Genomic DNA, 23,266 nt, shown 5'->3' on the forward strand with positions numbered 1-23,266 from the left:
TGAATCTTCTTGCTCTTTGCAGATAGAAAATTTCAGAGTTCCTCTATACCCTATCTTAAAGATGTGAGAAAAGCCTAAGTAAAAATTAGGTTAGAAATGTTAGTCTGTTCCTAAGCTTATTTGTACATTCTCCCCCTTCATCTCAAAATAACTTTTAAAAAACCCCAAACAACAACAAAAAAAACCCACAAAAACAACAACAAAAAAACAAAACACAAAACAAAAAAACCCAAACCCGAAACAGGTTAAGCCAAGTTTTAAACCATGGCACACTTTGACTTTCCAGATATTGACGAATGCGCATCTAACCCTTGTGCTCAAGGAGGGACCTGTATTGATGGCGTTAATGCATTTGAGTGTATATGTCCACAACAGTGGATTGGAGCAACATGTCAGCTCGGTAAGTTATTACCCTCTAAAGTTTTGAAGACCACCGGAGATTATTCCCAAATAATGAATAACTCTATGTAAGTGTGTTTCTGACATGATTTTATTGAAGAAAACATTGAAGATGTGTGTTGCTATTGGTATCTTAGCTCTTCTTCAGATCTTAAAGCCAGAAGTTTCAAGGGAACTTATAACTGTTTAAGCTGCAACTTAAGCTTACTTATAATAGTTCTTCTAGAATGCCCAGTAACTCTTCTGTTTCAAAATACAGCATTGGTGATGGTAGCTCCTTCATGGTGGCAGAACAGTGACTATAAGCTTACAGAGGCAAGGAATGGGTTTGCCCTGACTAACGTAATACCTTTTTGAATTTTGGCAAAGGGAAAAAGTAAGATAATATGCATGTGCTACTATAGACAAGTATGCATTAAAAACTTGTGGTATGTAAATGGTTTTAGTGCCCTACCAATGTATAATATGAGCTTCTGATGCTTGGATTGCATGGAAACTTTGCTTGGTGCTGTGGTAATCTGTTTCTGGGTTTGTTCTTTATTCTATTCTTTCTTTTATCTTCTTTCACAGATGCTAATGAGTGTGAGGGGAAACCCTGTGTTAATGCTTACTCTTGCAAAAATCTCATTGGTGGATATTACTGTGACTGCATTCCAGGATGGACAGGAGTAAATTGTCATATCAGTTAGTATTTCTTTAGTATGTATGTTGACCATAGGATGCACTGTTCTTTAAAACAGGTTTTATGATGAATGATAGTACACATACTTGTACAAGAAAAAATACCTGTTGTCAGGATTTTTCTAACTTCCAGCAATATAAATTGAAAATACTGTTGGAAAATTTATTGAGACATGTAATTGGTATTAAAAGGAGGTTAGATATACACTTACATAACTCTAATCTCTCCCTACTCACTCATCCCTTATTCTGAATGATATCATATACTGATTAAATTTAAAATACTTGTTAGCTAAAATGTTAGATATGAAATTATCTGATAGCATTTGATTTAATTTCTATTACACTGTAATAGAAATATGTAATATGTAATTTTCTATTGTGTATTTTTTAAAATAAGAACCTGTTAAGACATCAAGCATCCTTGCTTTCCATTGAAACATCCAGAAAAAATCCTTCCTGAAAATCATTTGTTCTCCATTTTTTATGCTAGACTTTGACTTTGCAGTATAAATTCTAATGCGTTGCATATTTTATCCATAGATATTAATGACTGTCATGGACAATGTCAGCATGGAGGGACTTGTAAGGTAACTCTTGTTTATTACGTGCCATATTGAAAACTAATCTTGTTCTGGCTAGTTATGAATTCTATAGTTTGGAATTACATTTGGTTAAATGAGATTAAATGTTAAAAGTGTAATGTTGCACCTGCAGACTCCTGTACCATTTCACGAAATAATTTTATGTGCTGTTACTGCTGTTCATAAATCCAGACTATAGAAATGACTTGAGTTCTTGTGTGCAAGTTTTATCAATAATCAAATCTTTCTACTTTTGCCTTTTTTTCCCCTCTGTGAAGGATGAAGTGAATGGTTACCACTGCTTATGCCCTCGTGGTTTCACAGGAAAAAACTGTGAGACAGAAACAAATGAGTGTGAAAGCAATCCATGCCAAAATGGAGGCCGCTGCAAAGACCTGGTGAATGGATTCAGTTGCCTGTGTTCACAGGGCTTCTCAGGAGTCTTCTGTGAGGTGAGGGCAGTGGTGACATTATTGCAATACTTCTCATGGATTGAATTCTTGAAAGAAACATATCTCTGGGTTTAAATGGGAGTAACCCAAGGCTAAAGCATTACTAACGTAGCTGTTACTTGATACTCTGAATAAGCAAATTTGTTGTGTAGTGCTGTCATAGTGGCTGTAACACTTGAATTTGCAGTCTGGTAAACTGCGAGTTGTTGCATGTAGGTGTTGGCTCTCCTAAATGTTTTAAGGCTGCAAGTATTCCTTAAACTTGAAACGTTTTCCTTTGCAATTTTCAGGACCTGTGTCCTTTTGTTACGCTAGCACATTTTAGGTCTTCATGCTCATAACTCTGAAGTACATAATGAAATTACCTTTCAAGTAATCCTGCTGTTGTTAGTAGGAGTATCCATATAATTAAAGGCAGGCAGATATGCAAGTGTTGGCTTTCAGAACTTTCTGTTTGAGATCATTTTAGGAACATGTAGTTCTAGTGCTTAAATAAGGATTCAGATCTGAAATACTGAAGTGCTAGTGATAATTCATAAAGTACTTCCTGATAATGAAGGTCTTCCTTTTTCTAGGGAGGACATTAGACTTTTCAATGTAAAATTATATTGCCCTAAGTATGTCCTTTCTCGCTTTCGCTGATAGCCAAATTTATGAAAATGTTACGGTTAGCAATACAGCATCAACTGGAGGCATTGGGTTAGAATTTTGTTTGATTTGCTCCAGAATTTTTCATGGACGACATTGGAGTGATCTCTCTTAAATGCCACAGTAATCTTATTCTGTATTATTTGCATTGTTGAAGAAACAATGCCACCCTTTTATTCAAAATTAAAAAGGGTTGCAAATACTGACTGGTTTAATAGAACTGGTGCAGTACCTAATAGCTCATGTACCATTTCTACATAAGGATCATAGCTTTAGAGGTTTACTCTTGGCTGATTCATGCCATACTGTGTAATTAAAGTTTTAGCAAATCTGTTTGAATAATAGGGGGGAGTTGGCTGCTTGCCTTGTGTGTTGCAGGAAATATCTACCATTGATTCCAGATGCTAAAGTACCAGCTACTGAACTTGCATTGGGAAGGGGAAATTTACACTAATGGAAGGAAACAAATGGAGACATCTGATAGAGGAGATCTGAGAATCTTTCTCAGACCTTAGCTATTCTTTGTAGTTTGCTTTGAATGTTCCATACGAGAGCACGAAATAGCTTGCTGTAAGTCCCTCCATTGCAGCTGGAATTGTATGTGCTTCTCTGAATTAAATACTTAACGCCATTTGTGTTCCTTCTGTTTTGGTAAGCTTTGCATTTTTCTCCTATTTTAGCTACAGAACTACTGAAAATATTGACCAAATCCACTATTGGACTTAATTTTATGTCTGTAAGGTTGAGGAAGCTATCTTTCTCTCAAGAGATATGTGAAGAGGAAAAAATTCATTTGGGGGGGAGAAAAGCAATCCTTAAGAATAACAATTTGGAGGAAAGATACTGTGATGTAACAGTATACCTGTTGAGGCCACTTTGTGGATTTTGAGGCCAATTTAGGGCATCACCAATCAGTGATCTTGTGTTTCAGTCTAAGATATAGAAGAAGCAGAATTGCTTTGCTACAGCAATTTGTCTGTGTTAAGGGTTATGTCATGAAAGCTAGGTTTAAGTTTTGCTTTTTGATTTAGATGGTAAGAAGTGTTCAAAACGTACCTAGTATTTCTGTGTGCAAATTGGCATGGTGATAGTATTTGTAAGAATAAGGCCCTGAGCAGCTTGATTTTAACTAGACCTACTTTGAGCAGGAGGTAGGGAGTAGCTGACCTCTAGAGGTCCCTTCCAAGCTATGTGGTTCTATAAAAAATTCTATGTGTTAATTGAGATAAGGATGCTCTGGAGAATAGGGTTGGGTTTTTTTAAGGTTCTGTACATTTTAAGTGTCTTGCAGATACAATGTTGACAAGCACACTGGTATTTAACTTGCATCATCGCACTTAGTATGTGGGTGTGAAGGACAGAGAAGTGACTTATAATAATGCAGAATAGTCACAGTAAGATGTCTTTTAATGGCTTCTTCTTTGCTAAGTTATGGCAAACGTGCTTATTCAGCCTCCTGCAAAGGAATAACTTTTTAGCAGTGTTAGAAAAGCTTTGTATTAGGATTGACTAACGTAACCTGAAGTTTCTCTCTGTGTTGCAGGATGGAATGCAATATATATGATTCATAAACCCTCTTATAAACTTGAGGTTCCCTGTACATTAGCTTCATCTGTGTCTTTGGCAACATAGATAATGCTGCTTACTCCTGGGAAATGAAGCAGCTGCTGCTAACTATGGTCTCTCTTACAGATGGATATTGATTTCTGTGAACCTAACCCTTGCCAGAACGGGGCTAAGTGCTATGATCTAGGAGGAGACTATTACTGTGCCTGCCCTGATGACTATGATGGAAAGAATTGTTCTCATCTCAAGGACCACTGCAAGAACAATTCTTGTAAAGGTACCTGCTGTTGTCCAGAAACTTGTCTTAATTTATTGGTGGTACATTAAAAAGAAAGGTAGTATTTCTGGGAATAGCATAATGCAGAAACATTTTTATTGTATTCACTTGGACTTTGTGAAATAGTGAGGTAGTGAGAAGAAATGCTTGTAAAAGTCCTTATTTATAAAGAAGTAGAGGGTAACTTACAGTTAATGTAACTTTTAAATTGTGATTAGTCTTAATTTTTTGATAACTTTTTTAAAACTAAAAAAACTGATTCGTGATGCAGATTATTAGTCTGATGATGTACTTCTCATTCATAGTAATAGACAGCTGTACAATAGAAGTCTTCACTAATGCTACCCAAGAAGGAATTCGCTTCATTTCATCTAATGTTTGTGGGCCTCATGGACGGTGTATTAGTCAGCCAGGAGGGAATTTTACTTGTGCCTGTGAAAGAGGTTTTACTGGAATATACTGTCATGAAAGTAAGTAGGAGTTTCTTCCAAATGATTTTGTTGCTCTGAAAGTTTTTGTTATGCATCTTTACAACATTATTAAAATCTTAATGTTTTATTTTAAGTTGCACAGAGCATTGTTTCAGGTGTACTGCTTGAAATCCAGTTTCTTCTGGTAACAGTTGTCTTTCGTAGTGGTTCACGCTTCCTCTGTGAAAGAAAACTGGTTTTCTCCAACTTCATTGTGAATGTATCTGTACCCACTACCTTTATGTATGGTCTTACAAGACGCCATGGATTTCACCAACATGGGAATGATAAAGAAGGGACAGACGCATTGACAGCACAACTTAGGAGTGTGTATATTGTTGTTCCAGGTATTTCTTGAACACCTGGATATTTTTGCCAGGTAAACTTAATGCCCTGGTTTGACTTGCTACATGAGAGACTACATCTAGAAACCTTACCAGACTTGAAAACAGATGTTTGAGCTGTTCTTATGTATGTACAAATGGACTATAACTTTGTGCTGCTTTTCCTAGAGACACAAGTGTAGGTCACTCCTTTAGGTAGGTGAAGACAGCCTTGAGTGATAATTGTTGACTTTTTGTCATAGATATCAATGATTGTCTTGGGAAACCTTGCAAGAATGGTGGGACATGCATTGATGAAGTTGATTCATTTAGATGTTTCTGCTCAAGTGGCTGGGAAGGAGAATTGTGTGACACAAGTGAGTACTGCTAAGGATTGCAGGGTCAAATATTACAACTTTGCTGTAACAGTTATTGATGGTTGGTATGTGGTTAATAATAATGGGGTAGTTTCTCTGTTCTATAATTACAGTCTACCCAGTATTGTTTGCAAAAGTATTTTCAAGAAGATTTTTGGGTAGCAGCTCTAAAAGGCTCAGTTACTTTAATATGACCATAATCTGATTCTTTGGTATAGTACAGGATGTATCTCAGGAGGAGAGAACTTCTTTTTCTCCTGAGTAGAGGCAAAAGTGAATATACCCTGTTAGGGGGTCAACTCATTATATTGCATTTATTACTATAAGCATACGTACTTTTTAGTACTTACTATACATAACAGTTTGTCCCTCACCCAATCTACTCATACACAGTAGTTCCCAAACTTGAAAAGCTTTTTAGCTTCAAGCCAGTGCAAACTATAATGCACTTCCACCTTACTGAAGGAATTTATAAGTTTAATATCTATTCCTTTAGTAAGAAAAGAACTGTTGAAGTCTGAATTTCTACTCAATGAATATCATGAGTCAGTGTTTTGTATTCTGGGTTCAGTGGGAGCAGGCCTTTACTCTTGCTGCTCTGGCTTGAGACATATTGGGCCTTAGTTGACAAAGAAGCCTACTAGGCCAGTTCATGGTTATGTTACCTCAGAGGAAACTGCAGTTGGTTCTTTTTCTGCTCTGAATGAAGCCCCTTCTAAAACACAATGGCAAGGACTTGCTGAGACTTATTACAGGACATGGACCAATTGAGATGTGAAATAAAGACTGAGAAGCTTTTGGCAGCTATCGCTGTCAGAAGAGCTTTCTGTGTGGTCTAGATGAAGTTCGGTCTGGAGTAATTATGTTCTACCTATTAAAATGCTTTTCTCAAGTGAAGAGAACCTCCTCTAAAATTCATGGTATGTCTACGTGTATGTTTAATGTATGTATGCACACACACACATATATATGCATGTGTATATACAGTTAAGCCATTTAATGGCTTTAACTCTCTGTATTTTGAGACATAAAGCAGGTGAGGAAACCTAATGTGGATGTCCTGGGTTGGGGCTCCTTTTCAGGACATTGTGGTCCCTACTAGAAAGTTTTCTCTGTTGTTCAGAATACAGCTTCTTTGCTGAAAAAATGAAACTACTTTGGTGCTCTACTTAAAAGCCATACTAAATTATACTTTTAAGCTGTCAGAAAATCTTTCATAATTCATATTGTTCTGTACTAAATCAGAGTTTTTTACTTGCTTGTATAAAGATAACCCCATAACAATTAGGAATGCTGTCTTCCGAAGTAGTACACAATTTATTTCCTTTATGAAGAAGTATTTTATACTTTCTCATGGCCTTGGCTGGGCTAGATCATCTAATTTGAATAACTCTTTTTCTAGATTTCAATGACTGTTCTCCTAATCCATGTCACAACGGTGGCCGATGCATTGATTTGGTAAATGACTTCTATTGTGAGTGTAAGAATGACTGGAAAGGCAAAACTTGCCATTCACGTAAGTGTTCTTTACTTTGATCTTTAGTTTATCCAAAGATTTGTTTTCTTTCTTCTCATGAGACTAGAGTTCCTGAAATTTAAAATAAAACAATTGCAGTGAAATAATAGGCATATATTCATTACCTTTTCCAGCTTCCCAGCAACAAAATGGAACATTTAAAAAAATGTATTCCTTCAATAGTATTGTAAGAGATGCCCTTAGATTCCACTCTTTTGGTTGTTTACTGCAATGCAGCAAGTGGAACTATGCATTTCTAGTACTGTTGCATTTAAATATGAAGTCTCTTTAAAAGTAGTTTTGTGATCAAAAAGTACCTGGTCTTAAAATTCAGCATGACCAGTGGAAATTAAAGCTGTTTTATTGTGATGCATAGGTGAATACCAATGTGATGCAAATACTTGTAGCAATGGTGGAACGTGCTATGATGATGGAGATACATTCCGCTGTTCATGTCCTCCAGAATGGATAGGAAGTACTTGCAACACTGGTAAGCTTTTTAAATTGTCTACACATAAAGCCAGAAGAGGTAGAGAAGTGTTTAAATAATACTTAACTGTTTAGTAAATAGGCACACCATTCTTCTAGCTGGCTAGTTCAAAGCTGTTCCAGTTGGCTGGTGACTGAAGTTTAAATTAATTTCTTCCACTCAGCTGACACGATACTGATTTTTAGGAAGCTGTTCTCTGCAGGCTGCTTACATGGTCTTGCACATGGCTTCTCCTAAGCAGATTTGGAACACTTGGACTTGAGTCTTGATTTCTCTGTTAGTCTTTAGAGACCCTGTGTAAAAGTTTTCTTGGGAACTTAGTCCCCCACTTTGCTTGAAGGTTCATAATGGAGTAAGTTTGTGATCGAAAGGCATATGGGCAGACATACTCAAGAAAAGTGAAATGAAGTGGTTCTTCCTAGGGGATTTGCAGGGTTACTGCCTGCTATAGGGAACTACTCTTGATCTTTCTGAGGTTTGAATGTAGTCTCTGTGGTACATTTTTCTGGACACGAAACTTCCATTAAGACCAAGAAGTTGGATGAAGATAACTTACTATAGCTTTTCTACTTTCTGCATACAATTGTGGCATTTAATCAAAATCTGAACTTTAAATACTAGTATTTTATTATGAAGTACACCTCATGACCTGGGTAACTCACTGCAAAGTAGGAATTCAGCAGTATTTGAAGGATGCTTACAAAGATAGGGAAAAAATAGATAATTTTTCTGTGAAGCTTAATGTTTCAATCAAACAATTGAATTAGGATGGTGATAAAGGTAGGTGAGAGATTATCATGTGATGTGGCTATTTTTGAAGTCTTCTGACCATCTTGTAAGTCTTGTACTGTTGACTTAAATGCTATTCAGGATTGTGATATTGACATATCCAGATGATTAGATAGTTTTTATTTTCTGTGCTAAATCAAGACCTTTTCTGTTTTCAAAGCTAAAAACAGCAGCTGTATTCCAAACCCTTGCATGAATGGTGGAACATGTGTTGGCAGTGGAGATTCCTTTTCTTGCATCTGTAAAGAGGGATGGGAAGGACGTACATGCACACAGAGTAAGGCTTTTCTCCTTTCTTCCCCTGCTTTCCCCTGGTATATTAGGAGTGTCTGGCACGGAGCTGTTAACTGAAACAAAGCAAATTTATAGAGTTCATGTGCCAAAATATCTAAATCATTCAGGGTGGGAGGTAGGTAAAGAAGATGATGCTCGAGTAATGAATGAAGAACTTGGCATGCTTCTTTTTGCACCTAGTCTCTGCCAAAATAAGACTTTCAGCCTTCTATAGAAATATAATTTTGGGGAACATGTGCAGAGCAAAAATATTCTTGCAGAAAATACTGATTTTAATAATGAAAAATATGTGGAAAGGCAGGCAGTAGTGTATATTCCATTTTCTCTGAGGATAGCAGTTAACTATGTTGACATACCAGTACAATGAATTGTTTAGGTGGAGTAAAGCCTGCAACTTTGATTTATTTATTTTTTTTTACACCACCACCCCCCCCCAAGTGTGACCGGGGTGGGGGGGGGGAATCTAAATTTGAGCTCCATTTTTACTCTAAATCTACTGTGAAATTACTGTTGTATTGATATATGCTCTAATCAGCTGTTTTAAAGCTGACAGTGCTAGTATAAATGCTAACAAAGAATTTGGAGCCATTTATTATGGGAAAGATTTGTTTAAGAAATCTGGCTAGTTGCAGGTATACATATGAAATGCTGAAGTAGTAGTAATCCTTTAGAAAGCTTTTAGAGCCTGGTTGAATTATCCACGACCAATGCAACCAATACCCTGTTTTATTTCTGTTATGTTGCCATCACACTGTGTGTCAGTCTATGCTGTTGATACATCAAAATACAGCAAAGTTGTAAAATTTCGCATTTGTGAATCTATTCTTAGAATTTAAGGTCTTTCATTGGTCTGTTAGGTCTAATTGAACTTTCTTTGCAAGTCTGGAAGAAAACATTCAATGCTGTATTACTTTGCTTTGCTTTCCGTCAAATATAGTGTCTCTTGAACTATAATATTATACATTAGAACGTAAATGTGCCACTAGTTACACTAGTCTGTATTCTTTTTTTTTGTAGACACCAATGACTGCAACCCTCATCCATGGTAAGTACGCGAATGCCACTTCTGTAACTATTGTGAAAATAAAAGTGAGCATAGTAATACGGATTTCCATTTCAGATTAGAACTAATTCTACCCTACAATAATTAAAGCTGGCCTCTGTAAAAATCTTAAAACAATTTTTTGCCATGTCTTATCTATTCCTTGACAGCAAAGACAACAAAACAATGCTGAGTTGATTCATGTATGAACAGGTAGAAGTATTTTAGTGTAGTCTTTGTACCAGAACTGACTAGTAAATTACTGCGATATGAAATTAATCAGACTTCATAACATTTCAAGCACCTACAATTGAGTTTTAGGATAAAAAAAAAAAAAAAGAAATCAAAACCTGTTTATTTACAATAAATAGATAATATAAAAATGTCCTGTTAGATCAAATACTATGTATAAATGTGTTTTTAAAACAAAATTAATTTTTTGGAAGATACAGTGGGAGTATTTTAAATATAGACATTGATATTTGTGATTGAAAGGGAAAAATACTGATATGGGGATGAGGCAAACCATCTACCATATCTTTCTCTGCTGTCCATTCTGATGCAATAACCTGTACTTTGTGTATTAAAAAAAAACAAAACAAAAAAAACAAAAAAACACAAAAAAAACAAAAACAAAAAAGCAACTTTGCAAAAGCCTAGGCTTTCTCCATATTCACTTTACAGTGCTGTTTTATCTCCTTGAGTTCTGTTGATCCACTTCCTCACGCATGCATGCACTTCTGTAGGATGTTGCTGTTTTATAGGTGACTTACCAAGCAGTACTTTTTATCTAACATTATTCTTTCTCTGTTGATGGGAATAGATCATCCCCCTAAACAGAAGGTTTAATTAACAAGGCTTTAATTAGAGACCAATGAAACAGTGTATATGGCTTATTAAGTAGATTCATATTATGAATTAGCATGGACTTTTAAATTCTGCATTATTGAATAGTGAGAAAGTACTATGACTAGGGACAATAGAAATATGCATTTGAACACGCTGCATGAGACCTATGGTTTTTGCTCATCTTTAGACTAGTGAATCTACACCGAGAATGCTTGGTGTAATGATAGGTTTATTATTTTTACAGTTACAATGGAGGCATCTGTGTTGATGGTGTAAATTGGTTTCGATGTGAATGTGCACCTGGGTTTGCTGGTCCTGACTGCAGAATTAGTAAGTACCTGTATGGGTAAAGACAAAGATTGTACCATTCTGACACACAAATCGGAAAGAACGCCCTGTCACCCTTTTTGCATTAGGTTAGCTGAATTCCAAATAATGAAGCAGGAGCCGCCTGTCAGTCAGCCAGGTACTGATAGCTTGTAAATAATGGCAACTTATGTTTCTTTCTTCATTTCATTAAATGGAACTGCATTGCTTAAATTATACTCAAAGACCGTTTGCTGAACTTTGTCAGACATTTCTGAAGGTTCTGGGGTGCTGGCTTCATAGAAGCTTATTAAGTACTTTTACTGATAAGAAACTTGTTACAGATGACATATATCACTAGGTGTTCCACTTAACATTAGTAACTGAAATCCACTGAGACATCGCAAATGAAAACAAAACCATCAGGACTGTAGTGCTGGCATGTGAACAACAGAAGTATGATAAAGATCTTTCAAAGCTATAAAACAAACCTGTTGCACTGAATTATCCTGAAGGATAGAAACTGAAAAGAAGGGGGAACAAAAGACCCTAAAACTGCATTGAAGTGTTGTGGAAGAGTTGGTGGTTTTTTGTTGGTGGGGTTTTTTGTTTGTGGTTTTTTTTTTTAATGGAATATTACCATTTTGACTTGCATGTGATAGATACCTTATTTTTACTTTATTTTATTTTTACCTCTTCAGAAGATCAGACTGAGTCTTCTGTAGCCTCAAGGCTGTTGGGCTTGGTCCTTCTACTCCACCAGTATGTTGGTGTGCTTTCAAGTTGAGATTTCATCCTCATTCTGGCAGGTAGTAAATGAGCCAACATCTCTAGTCAGAGGGTGACTAGTACTTGTGGTAGCATCAGCTTAGTAATCTCTGGACATAGAACCAGGGATGGCAGATAAATCGTGTATCTAGATCCAGACATGCAGTGAGGGATATTGAATTCTCCTTTTCCAGACAAGAAATGCAGAGAGGACTATTTGTAGTCAAAGGCAAGTACTGTGTATTTGTAATGGGACTGCAGACTTTTTTTCATGTTTAGACTGGTATAGACAAAAGGAGTAGCTCTGACAAAAATGCCTTTTATGGCTAATAACAGAAACAGAGTTAACAGTCACTTTTTTCAGCATACAGAGGCTGGATAATCTTAAACCAACATAGCTTGAAGAGAGGAGGAAAGAGTAGTTAAACCCTGTAGTAGTTTTAGATACTTACGTATTTGCATCAAACTTCATCTTAGAGTGCTTCTGAAAGAAGCTAGAATAGCACCAAAAGCCCTTCCACATCCATTTGGTATTTTCCATGGCCTACATGGGTAACAGTCTCACTACTACCATTTATCACGTTCACTTTCTAAGTCCAGTCCTTCAAACACGGAAGATGAAACGATACTGTGCATCAGTCAAGAACTGGTGTTTAAACAGTTTTTCTGAGGGGTTGGAGTGGGCCTTCATTTTCAATGGAAGGAAACCTTTTGAAAGATGTTTTGGAAGAGAATGGTTATGGTTGAAAATTAAGCAGTTGGTGCCTGTGGCTTGCAACTTGACAGGTTGGTTTCTGTTGCCTTTGTTGGCAGACTGTTGCATAAATTAGTATTGGTCACTTTCCCAGGATAACAACACACTGCTGTGCATCAAATGGACTATGCTTCCCTGCCTTTTTCAATAGATTTCTATGGCTAAGCCTCTGAATCTTTGAAGGTTGTTTTTTTTTAAGAGGCTTTTGTGCTAATTGTGTGTGTTCTAAATTAATCTACTCACTATTTCAAGGTTATTAAGAAAAGTAACATCAAATGTTACAAACTAAACTATTACTCTTCTTCTTTATGGTGAATTGTATTGTAGTAAGTCACTTTTTTCAAGCACTGTTGAGCCAAGTCATTGTACAGCTCTTGCACTGTGATAACTTCCTGAAAGCATGTGCTTTTCTGGGAAGCCTAAATGCCTAAGATTGGTGTCAGAACAGGATGTGTGACTTAGTTCTATAGCTGAATGTGGAGAAGACATTAGCACCTTCAGCTGTCTAACACCTTTGCTCTGTGAGATGAGTCAGCATATGACTGCTTCTTTGATCACCAGAACTTCAATTAGGGTGCAGTTACAAGAAATCTGTTAGAGGTTACTGCTGAAATGGTAGAACTATCCAATTACAGGATTAATTCTGAAGCCAAACTGTCCTTTCTTTAAGAAAGTGGGTATTGTCAGATTACATCTCAGTAAATGTTTAATTAAAATGTTCTACATCCTTGCCATTGAGTTTTACCTATTTTCTATCTAGATATTGATGAATGCCAGTCTTCCCCTTGTGGATATGGTGCCACTTGTATTGATGAAATAAACGGATACCGATGCACTTGTCCCCCTGGAAGAATTGGTCCTAGATGCCAAGAAGGTATTCCTATATCTGCAATCAACCTTTACCCAAACAGTAGGGTACAATGTAGCCAGTATAGAGTTTATATATAGTAGTCTGGTATGTAAGGAACAGTAGCTAGTATTTTTCTGATTTAAACTTGTATGGCTTCGGTAACTTGAAGAGGTAAAGTGTCTGAGTGTGCTGCCTTTTTTTTCTTTTTTTCTTTTTTTTTTTTTTCTTAGTGATTGGAATTGGAAAACCTTGCTGGCTTAAAGGAATGACCTTTCCCCATGGCAGCAGATGGGATCAAGAATGCAACAACTGCCACTGTTTGGATGGCCGTATTGACTGCACCAAGGTAGGCATATTGACCTATATTCTTACATCCTTCTGGCTGAAACAAACTTGCTGTTCATTGTGCACAAGTTAATCTCCTTTTTTTTCCATCTAGACTCTTGCATAAGTCTCCCCCAAACTGCCTTTGGTTTAAAAAAAAAAAAAAAAGTGTCTAATGACTGCCTGTGAAAATACTTATAGGATTGTCTTTATAATCATAAGCTACTGTCCTGCTCTCTACCTGCTAGAAGAAGCTCTCTAGAAGCAGACAGGCATTTCTTGCAGAAAAGGAAATATGAACTGGAATGGAATAATGACCTTTGAAAGGATAAATAAATCACTCTGACAAAGCTTTACAAACACAGTTTTAGAGATCCTAATTTTGTGAAACATTAGTTCCAAGGTAAAGGACATGTAGGAAGAAAAGTTTCTTCAGTGGTTAATAATCATCTTTTTATATTGTCCTTCAGTAGGTTTATGAATTGACAAATTGCAACCTTTATATATTTATTATGGACTATATCCTGGTGGTTGTGACTTAGAAAAAAAATAAGACTAGCCTAAATGCAGATTGAACATGTTAGTATATGTGTTCCAAGCCTTTCAGCCCTCCCAAGATAGCATTTCTCAGTGGATTTGTGGTACCTGTGCAGCTTTACATCACAGTTGGAGATAGAAAAGATCAGTGCTGCTTACAAGTTGTAGGGCTAGGTGGGTGGGTCCAGATGAGCGCTAATAGCACTTAGAACATTACTTTACAGAGCAGTCTCCCATGTTTCACTGGAAGCAGCAGTTTAAAAACCTCTGGGTCTTACTAATCTATCTAGCCTTAATCTTATTTTGTTTAGCTAGGCATGTGCTGTAGGCAAAGAAATAACTAAGTCATTTAGAAATGCTATTTTAGACTCTTTATGGTGGTGTGATTTCAAGTTTGAGATGTCTTCAGAAGATAACTACATGAAGGTAACTAGAATCTCAGAAATGGCGGTGCGGTAAATGCAACTTACCCATATATGGTGTTTGGCGCTTTCATGCATAATGGAAAAAATACTCTTTCTTGCTGCAGCTGTGCTTTAAGAAATCCATAGGTTCCTAAACTAATAGTTGTATAGTATTATATAGAATCTTAGAGGTTACATCATGAAATGGAGCCACATTTGGAAGCATGCTACACCTCAGTAACTTGGGGGTACCAGCATACTGTTTTCTTTTGGGAGAGTGGTTGAAGTGACAGTGCTTATCACCAATGTGCGTCAGCCCTTAACATCTTCAGCATTCTGTGGCAAGGATCTCGGTATAAATATTGAAGAGAAATTAATCCTTGTGGAGGTGTTTCTCTTTCTAGATTATAGAAGCCTGGATGACTAGTTCAAAATAGATGCTTGAATTTCTGTATAACTCAGTTATGTGGGACAAATCCATAAGCCTCTAAGGAGATATGCCCAGTCAGTGGTGTCTTGGGTAATTTTTGCACCGTTTTTACTCTTTTGTCCATACAAAATGTCCTCATTTTGTGGAAGAGCAACTCCAACTGCTACTAGGACTGCAGCAGTATTGAAATCTGGATTTTTTGCGGACAGTAGTAGAGCTGGACCATCTTATGTGAATTGGTTATTTTGATTTGATGTGTAAGAGCAATTAACTGTAACAGTACTTTGTTCTTTTTAATTTCTAGGTGTGGTGTGGGAAAAAACCTTGTCTGTTACACAAACACTGGGATAATTCAAATAACCAGTGTCCCATGGGTCAAGAATGCCAGGAGAAGTATATGAAATGTTTTCAGCCACCATGCACAGACTGGGGAGAATGCGGTGCCTCTGAACCTCTGCCTGCCAATATCAAGTGTCTGCCTAATTCTGGGTACTTGGACAATGACTGTGCTAGAATTACTTTAATTTTTAATGGAGACAAAGTCCCTCAGGTGAGAACAAAATTATTAATGAAGTATGGCAATATATGTAGGGATATATTCCATGTCAAAACATGGAAGATTAATGTTTCTAATATGACTCGCTTGTTGTCATAAACTTGCAAAATTTATTAATAGACTTCTCTATTGCTATTAATTGTGCTTTGGCTAAAGGGCAAGGCAAAATTAGGGTTTGTACTGAATATTTTATTTTCGTTTTTTAAATCTGAAGAACTACTTTCTTACATTTCAAGATGGGCTCAGACTATACTATAATAGTTATGCAAGCTCAGTTTCTCACCCTTCATTCCAAAACCCTGTTCTTCACTTTTTGCCCTTTCTTGCTGCCTTCATCAGGTCTCGGTAACTGCAAAAAGTCTGAAGATGTTTACTTTTATGTACTATTTTTTACTTAAACTAAAAGTCATGCAATCTCCCTTGCTTCTAACAGGGCACTACAACTGAAAATATCTGTTCTGAAATTCGGTATTTACCAGCTACTAGGACTGTTTCTAGGGACAGAACTCTGATAATACTATGTGATCTGTCTTACTCCACAGAGAATGCAGTGGAAGTTGCTATTGTAAGTACGAGACTTGTATTAATATATAGAAAAACGTTTTCTTAATAGCTTATGCTGGAGTAGAGGTTTAAGCTTGTTTCACTTCAATGCGGGTACTGCAGTCTGTGGCTTAGCCTGACTGCAAAGCAATTTTGTAATCTTGCAATTTCCTATAATGCCAGATAGCTGAAACTGCAGGTTTCATTAATAACAGAAGGCTACCACAACCTCCTGATAAATTACTCTAAAAACTAATTCAGCCCAAATTAGTGAACAGGTGCCTACCTGTTATGTCAGAAATCTTGGGCTTATTGACCTTTTCAGTAAGGAGATATGGTTGCAGGGGGCTGGACTGGTTCTTGTGAAGAAGTTTCTACTGTCCATTTAAAGTATGGCTGCTTCCGGATGTTCATTAAATACATATGTGCTAAGTGTGAAGTAGAAGAAGGTGCAAGTTGAGTAGATGAAAGTAGCTATTGCCCTACTGAGCTAAAGACTAGCTTCAGAGGCATTTACAGCCCAATCACTCAGTGCTTGCATGTTGCTTAGTTTCCAAGAAAGAGTTAATTTTCATAGTAAAGTGTTTATCCAGGCAGAAGCTGGACTGTCTGTCTCTACCAGTACCATAAAGAACATGCTGAGCCATGATGCAGGAAGCAAAGTGTATGGTATAAATAGAGCAGACTGTTATTAGTCCAAGCTTCTATCTAGATAATCCACATGACTTGAAGTGCTCCAAACTATGACTAAGTTTAGCTCAGCAGTGTAAGTAACATGGAAGTCAGCTGGCTTTTGAGGTATGCTAGATTAACAAGTAGGCGTGTTACCCACCAAGTCTGACACTGCATCTGCAGTTTGGATAGAGCCAGCTTTGCTATTGCTACAGTAAACTTTTAGGGTACTTTTGTACTACTAGGTTACTTTTGTAACTACTGTCAGGTAAATTCAACCTAGTGAACACAATTAAGATGTAGCTGAATTTAAAAAGTAGATTTCCATGGTTAGGTGATTGCAATAACTTTTTGGTTTTCCCCCTTCACTCCCTTTAGTCTTTTGTTCCACATCAAGATGAACAAGATAATAGTCTCATACAGAATGCTGCTAATACAATAGTAAATGCAATCACTAAGCGGCAAAACAGCACTGTTATGTTGGCAGTAACTGAAGTCAAAGTAGAAACCATCGTTGTTGGGAATTCATCATCAGGTAAGGTTCCCAATGCATACATCTTCTGTGTGTGTAAGCATTTTCTGTTCCCTTACTGTCAGTCTTGTCTTTCCTTACTTGCTGGGGAAGATGATAGATTGGGTTGTTTCTTTAATTGCTATTACTAACTGAAGAGGAAGTGGCTTTAAAATCAAAATTCTGTGCTTGTGTGCTAGTTTAAACTTAACCCCATCCCTAGCATCCCCACCTACCCTTGCCACTGTTTTGGCTCTGACTTCTAACCCTGTTCTCCAGTCTAAGCATACCTTTCACAAGATCAGGAGTTCTTCTCAGGAGCTGTTCAAATCCTTTCTGATTCTCCTACATTAACGTTAAGCCAACCTCAGCCCTTGATCCTGCTGCACTGTAGAAACTGAGGCTGTGAAGTAATGAAAATACGGGGAGGGGGGAAGACATATAGTGTGATACCAAGTCTCTTCTGAAGTGCTTATGTTTTATTTACCTTAACAATACTTAAAGGTGCCTAGTATCTTCCAATACTTGGCCACGATAACGTAAAACTTTGCTCTGTTTTTCAACATGTGTTTCTCACTAGTGCACAGCTGGCTTAAAATGTAATGTTCATTCCTCTTAATGAGGATATGGTGTGATTGGAGAGACCTTTACCTCTGAATATTGGCTTTCCAAGAGCTATGCCAAAATAAGCAGTTGAAGATTTTGCATGCCTCTGTTCCTGCCTGGGGGAGGCAGGAGACAGTCTTGTGGAAGACCCCTGGTAGTTTCCAGTTCAGCTAAGCCCCAGAGTGGAAATCTTACAATAGTAGGAGACTCTCCCAAGTTTTTCCTAGACCTTCCCAACATAATCTTCTGAAAGATCTTCCACCCCTAGTCCAAATAATTAGTAAATTGCCTGGTTCCACTTCCCTTGCATTTCCCTTCTACGGAATGCCTTTCATCTGTTTAAAGCCTTGGTAAATGTACTATTTTCCCAGCTGCCCTGAAGGAGTGTACCAGCTTTGGTCTTGTCTCAAACAGAAATCCTGTAGATGATAAAGAATCGAGCTGGGATTCTGACGTACCTCAGCCTTTCTTTCTTCTGATTGTGTGTTAAGTGCTAGGGCAAAAGGGATGGAGATTACTTTGCCTCTTACCTCAATAAAAGTCAAAGATTCTCCTAAGAAAGTGGATAGGCTTTGACTTCTCTTGCAGCTACTGCTAGACAATGGTTTCCAGACTCCTCATTTTATTATGGATGCTCAGTATTGACCACTGACCTCTAGTTCTTTAAGTGGAGTTGTTATGAAGTAAGCTGTAACCTGGACTGTCATGTTCTTTGATTTGGTTTGATACCCCTTAATTGGGTGAGATAGGTGGAAATCTATCACAAAATCTGATGTAAAGCCCTATGTCTGTGTTGAGAATCTCATTTTTGTGGGATGCTTAAGAGTCTAGATGGAGATGATCATTTGGACACTAATTTCCTCTAGCTTTAAGAAAAAACATTCTGAATTTGGAATCTGTACACAGACAGTTCTCTGTATAAGAACCTTTTATTAAGTAAACCTGGATCCTCAGTCATATGATGAAATAATAGATGTGATAGCAGTGATAATGCAAGCTTTGTATTGTAGTCTTGGAGAAGCTGGTATGAAGAGCTCCTTTTTCCTTAAAGTATTTTCCCCCTGTTCATGGTTTAGAATTAGATTGCTTATGAAAAATGAGGAGAGAATAGCAGTTACTCCTAAGAGTATAATTCTTCCCAAAACTGCTAAAATACAATTTTTGGATTGCTTGAGGCCAACTATGTTCACAGTTTATTCATCCCTCTTTACCAGAAAGAAACATTTGAGAAGGTGTCATATTCCACATAAGGGTATGTTCAGAAGACCCTTAAACGTTAGAATGAATGACTGTGGTGCTGAAGCAGTTGGTTGTTTTTGTACAGCCATTTGCAGGTTATTCTGTAAGCAGTTGTTTAAAACTGTAGAGGGAATTTGTGTTTGGATCAGAGGCTAGGAGTGGTAGGTTGACAGGATTTGTCTGCAAAGCTTTTGAGCAATCCTGCTGTCTCTACAAAAAGCAAAGCACCTGATGTCTTATTGCGTCTTACCATGTGTGAATTCTTGCTTATCAAGAAGAGTAGAAACATGTTGTTGTTCTATCCTAGCAGTAAAGCCCTTGAGGAGGGGGAGGGGAAAGTCTAAACGTACATAACTTTTCAGGAATGGTTTCCCTGAGAAACAGTCTGGGTCTGTGTGGCTGGGAGAGCACTACTGGGGTTTGTGATTGGGAATGTGGAGAAAAGCAGTTGCCTCAACTCCTTTTGTGTATTCATTGAGCGGTGAAGACAATTTCTAGTGACAATATTCTGGGGCTTTACTCTGAAGTAAAACTGGAACATCCTAAGGAGTGCATGATTGATTTGGTTACGTAGCTCTAACCTGAATGTTTTTTTAGATAGTTGATACATAAAGGTCTGTGCCCTTGATAGTAAAGCGCTCTTCTTTCTGATAGTAAATGCAGGACATATTTCTGATGCAAATGCCAGTACTTCTAGAGCAACTTAGAGGCATAATATTCTTTTTAGCCTGCCTCCTACAACAATAGACTTTTTTTCTTGAGAGGCATTATTGGGGTTTTCTGGGCCAACTTAGCTTAGGTGCTTGAGAAAGAGATGCTGCTTATATAACCAGCTTGTCTGTTGGAGGGGAAAAAACATCTCAAATGTAGCATTTTCCCCCCATCATCATTAAGCAGGGAAAACTCAAACTAGTAAAGAGCATTCCTAGATGAACTAGTGCATTCAGACAGTTATCCCTGTCCTGTAATGACACCTCTCTTTCTCTTAAGAGTCTTTCTGTGGCTAACCTGTAGTTACGTGTGGATACTTCTCTTACAGATGTCCGGTGCTATGTATCTAGTTCTGTTAACTCAAGACTTTGTTGTTTTTTTTTTCATTTGCCCTCTAGATTATTTGGTTCCAATTCTTTGTGCAGTATTTAGCATTGTATGGCTGACTTGTATAATCATCTGCGTGTGGTGGACTCGGAAGAGAAGAAAAGAGAGAGAGAGAAGAAGTCCTCCCAGAGAAGAGGGTGCCAATAACCAGTGGGCACCTTTAAATCCTATAAGAAATCCTATAGACAGATCTTACAGTAACAAAGACATTCGTTATGAATGCAAAAACTTCATATCTCCTCAAAAAAGAACTTGTGATGCAGTAGAGGAGTATGTAGAGTATGAGGAAGAGGAGGATGAAGAGGAGGAAAGAGATGAGGAAATGGACAAATTCCTCTCTCACAAACTTGCGAAGCCTTTGCCAACAAAGGCATCTGACACATCAGAGAGCAGTCCAGTAAAGAAATCCCATCAAATAGGCAAAATGGACAACAGATCTGTAAAAAATGTGAATGCGTCAAACTTTGAAGGCAGTAGAGACTAACCTGTATTTGGAATGTAGGCAGAGTGCGCCTACACTTACTGGGGAGGAGAAAAATTGACATCTCCACTTTGCATCAAGGACTAAAAATATCTGGAGTCAAATGTTCATAGTTTCTTTATTTTGCGTAAAAAAAAAATAAATAAAAATAATAAATAAAATTTATTTTGTTTCTTTAGCCTTGTATAAATTATTCAATGACTGTCAGATGAAAAAAATGAGTAATCTTTGATAGTTGCTATTTTTGTAAAGTTTACTTATAATACACTCGCTGTGTGGCAGAGGAGAGGTTGTATTTTCAATATGTGTAAAGTTTATTACAAAAGACTGTACACTGTTTACAGAATGTATTTCTTTTTATTACTTGCTCTAATTTAATGGTGGCTTTAAAACCTCCTGGTTGAGGAAATTGTGTGAACTTTAAACTGCTTTCTTGACTTTGAATCTCTATTAATGGCAGCTCACTGCACTTGTTACGTTAGTAGCTTCTGTAAGATTTTTTCCAAATTTGCCTTACACACTTTGTAATAGGAAGAAAAAAAATTATAGAGATCTTTCAACTGTGGTTTAAAAGTGGCCTTTTTATTTCTGTTTAATTACTTTAGAATTGCAGTATTGAAGCATGTGACAAGTGCCTTGAGATTAAACTTTTTCTATAGCAACTGTCAAAGACTGCCATATCAATATAGTAAAATTGTGAGAACTCTAGGTTCCCCAACTGACACAGTTTATTTTCTAATAGTGCTTTTTTGTAAATATGTACATATTAAATGAATCACTCTGTATATTTGATTTAATAACTTAAATATTTTGGTCTTTTTTTTACATGTCATTCCTTTTAATTTATGTTGCAGAAAAGGAGGTTTTATGGCAGTTTATAAGACTTTTTTTGGTATTATGTCCAGATTAGAAAGTGATGTTAATACAATCAATGTTAGGAATCTGTTGGTCATTTGTATTTACATAGGAACATAACCACTTACGTGTAAATAGATCCAGAAATGTTTGTTTATCCCCATGTTCAGCCCATCTCAAGAACACTAACGGGTGCATCTACTGTACAGTACCAACATAGCGAGGCATTGTTTTTTTCTTTTGTGAATATGTTAATTACATGTGGTATTACTTTTTTGCGTTTAAATACAGGCCTAATGAAGGGAACAATATTTTCCTCAATCTTGTTTGTGTTGTGCTTTATTCATCTGTTGCTCTAAAGAAAAAAGGCTGGCAAGCTCAGAAGATGGGAGTACCTCATTAGAAATGGTTACTTGTAATGGAAGGCTTATGCATTTTGTTTTTTGTTGTTTTTTTTTTTTTAAGGCTTTATTATTGCTATTAACTGGGCAAACTATAAGTTTATTTTAATTACTGAAGAAGCATAACACTACATACACCTAGTTACCCAACCAGTGAGAGGAGCGGATGTTTGAGAGTATAAACTCTGGCCCATGAACAATGTAAACATGAATGTTTTGAAACCAGTTATTTTATACCGGAACGCAGGATTTGCTTTGCAGGATCTTCTGTTTTAATACATTTTTGTTTGACATGTTCTTAAAAAAAAAAACTTTCAGAAAAGAAACTATTTATTAAAGCATTTTATAATGATGTTTGTTGTAACTTTTTTACTTGTGCTAAATATTCAAAACTTATTTTGATAACCTGGTTAGGAGTTAGTTTAGAAAAGGGTACTATCCTTCTCATGTTCCCCAGTATAATCCTGAGTATTTAAACCAAAAACACTTTTTTTCTGCTACTCTTGTAACTTTTTGTACTGTAATGCTGCTGTCTTCCATAATCTAATAAAATGATTCCCTCATTGTGTGTAAGATACTTCAGATTGTGTTTGCTTTCTAAGTGATTGGAGTTCTGATGCGATGAGGCTGAAGGACGGAGGAGTGAAAGTCCTGGTTTAATGCACGGTAATTCCTGTAACCTGAGCTTACAGCCTGCATCCAAGTGCCGATACTTCCTGAGCCAACTTGGCAGCGTTGTCCTCTGCCCACTGCTGCACCGCTAACGGTTTGCGCAGGGAGGTGGTATCCCACGTGTGGTCTAGAGACGGGGACGCCTTCAGTACCTAAACCGGGACTCTCCCTGCGCTGCCTCTTTTGCAAAGTACAAAGGCTGGTTTTAGCTGACAGCTACTGCCCGTGCGTACGATGCGCCTTTTCTGAAATGGCTTTCCGTCCAGCTGCTGAGCAGAGGCCTGTCTAAGCAGTATTGTTTTGCTTCCTTGGGTGATAAGAGGGCTGTTTGCCTCAAGCCCCTGCATGCTCATTCTTGCCAAATTGAGTTTGATTTTTTTTAAGTAATACCTTTCTTCTCTGTTCCGCAGCCATTCAGCCCTTTCACTTGTCATGCTTCAATTTTTCAGTTTGGTAGGTCTATGCCTGTTTTCTGTGGTGACTTGAATGGCTTTTGTATAGA

At 37.2% G+C, this 23,266-nt stretch overlaps 1 protein-coding gene across 3 annotated transcripts in view; it reads left to right on the top strand.

Annotated features, from left to right (window-relative positions):
- Window positions 1–22,665, top strand: part of JAG2 (jagged canonical Notch ligand 2) — a 72,943-nt gene extending 50,278 nt beyond the window's left edge. For all 3 annotated transcript variants that reach the window (XM_075029677.1, XM_075029678.1, XM_075029679.1), the window contains 18 exons: window positions 287–400; window positions 970–1,083; window positions 1,624–1,670; window positions 1,943–2,116; window positions 4,457–4,607; window positions 4,913–5,077; window positions 5,664–5,777; window positions 7,180–7,293; window positions 7,670–7,783; window positions 8,733–8,849; window positions 9,884–9,911; window positions 11,002–11,087; window positions 13,346–13,459; window positions 13,666–13,781; window positions 15,435–15,680; window positions 16,120–16,251; window positions 17,280–17,436; window positions 20,367–22,665. In XM_075029677.1, the coding sequence (XP_074885778.1) occupies window positions 287–400; window positions 970–1,083; window positions 1,624–1,670; window positions 1,943–2,116; window positions 4,457–4,607; window positions 4,913–5,077; window positions 5,664–5,777; window positions 7,180–7,293; window positions 7,670–7,783; window positions 8,733–8,849; window positions 9,884–9,911; window positions 11,002–11,087; window positions 13,346–13,459; window positions 13,666–13,781; window positions 15,435–15,680; window positions 16,120–16,251; window positions 17,280–17,436; window positions 20,367–20,839 (2,576 nt within the window). In that variant the 3' untranslated portion in view covers window positions 20,840–22,665. The remainder of the gene's footprint in view (window positions 1–286; window positions 401–969; window positions 1,084–1,623; window positions 1,671–1,942; window positions 2,117–4,456; window positions 4,608–4,912; window positions 5,078–5,663; window positions 5,778–7,179; window positions 7,294–7,669; window positions 7,784–8,732; window positions 8,850–9,883; window positions 9,912–11,001; window positions 11,088–13,345; window positions 13,460–13,665; window positions 13,782–15,434; window positions 15,681–16,119; window positions 16,252–17,279; window positions 17,437–20,366) is intronic.
- Window positions 22,666–23,266: the final 601 nt, after the last annotated feature.

This window comes from Buteo buteo, chromosome 6, assembly GCF_964188355.1.
Source record: "Buteo buteo chromosome 6, bButBut1.hap1.1, whole genome shotgun sequence".
NCBI lineage: Eukaryota > Metazoa > Chordata > Aves > Accipitriformes > Accipitridae > Buteo > Buteo buteo.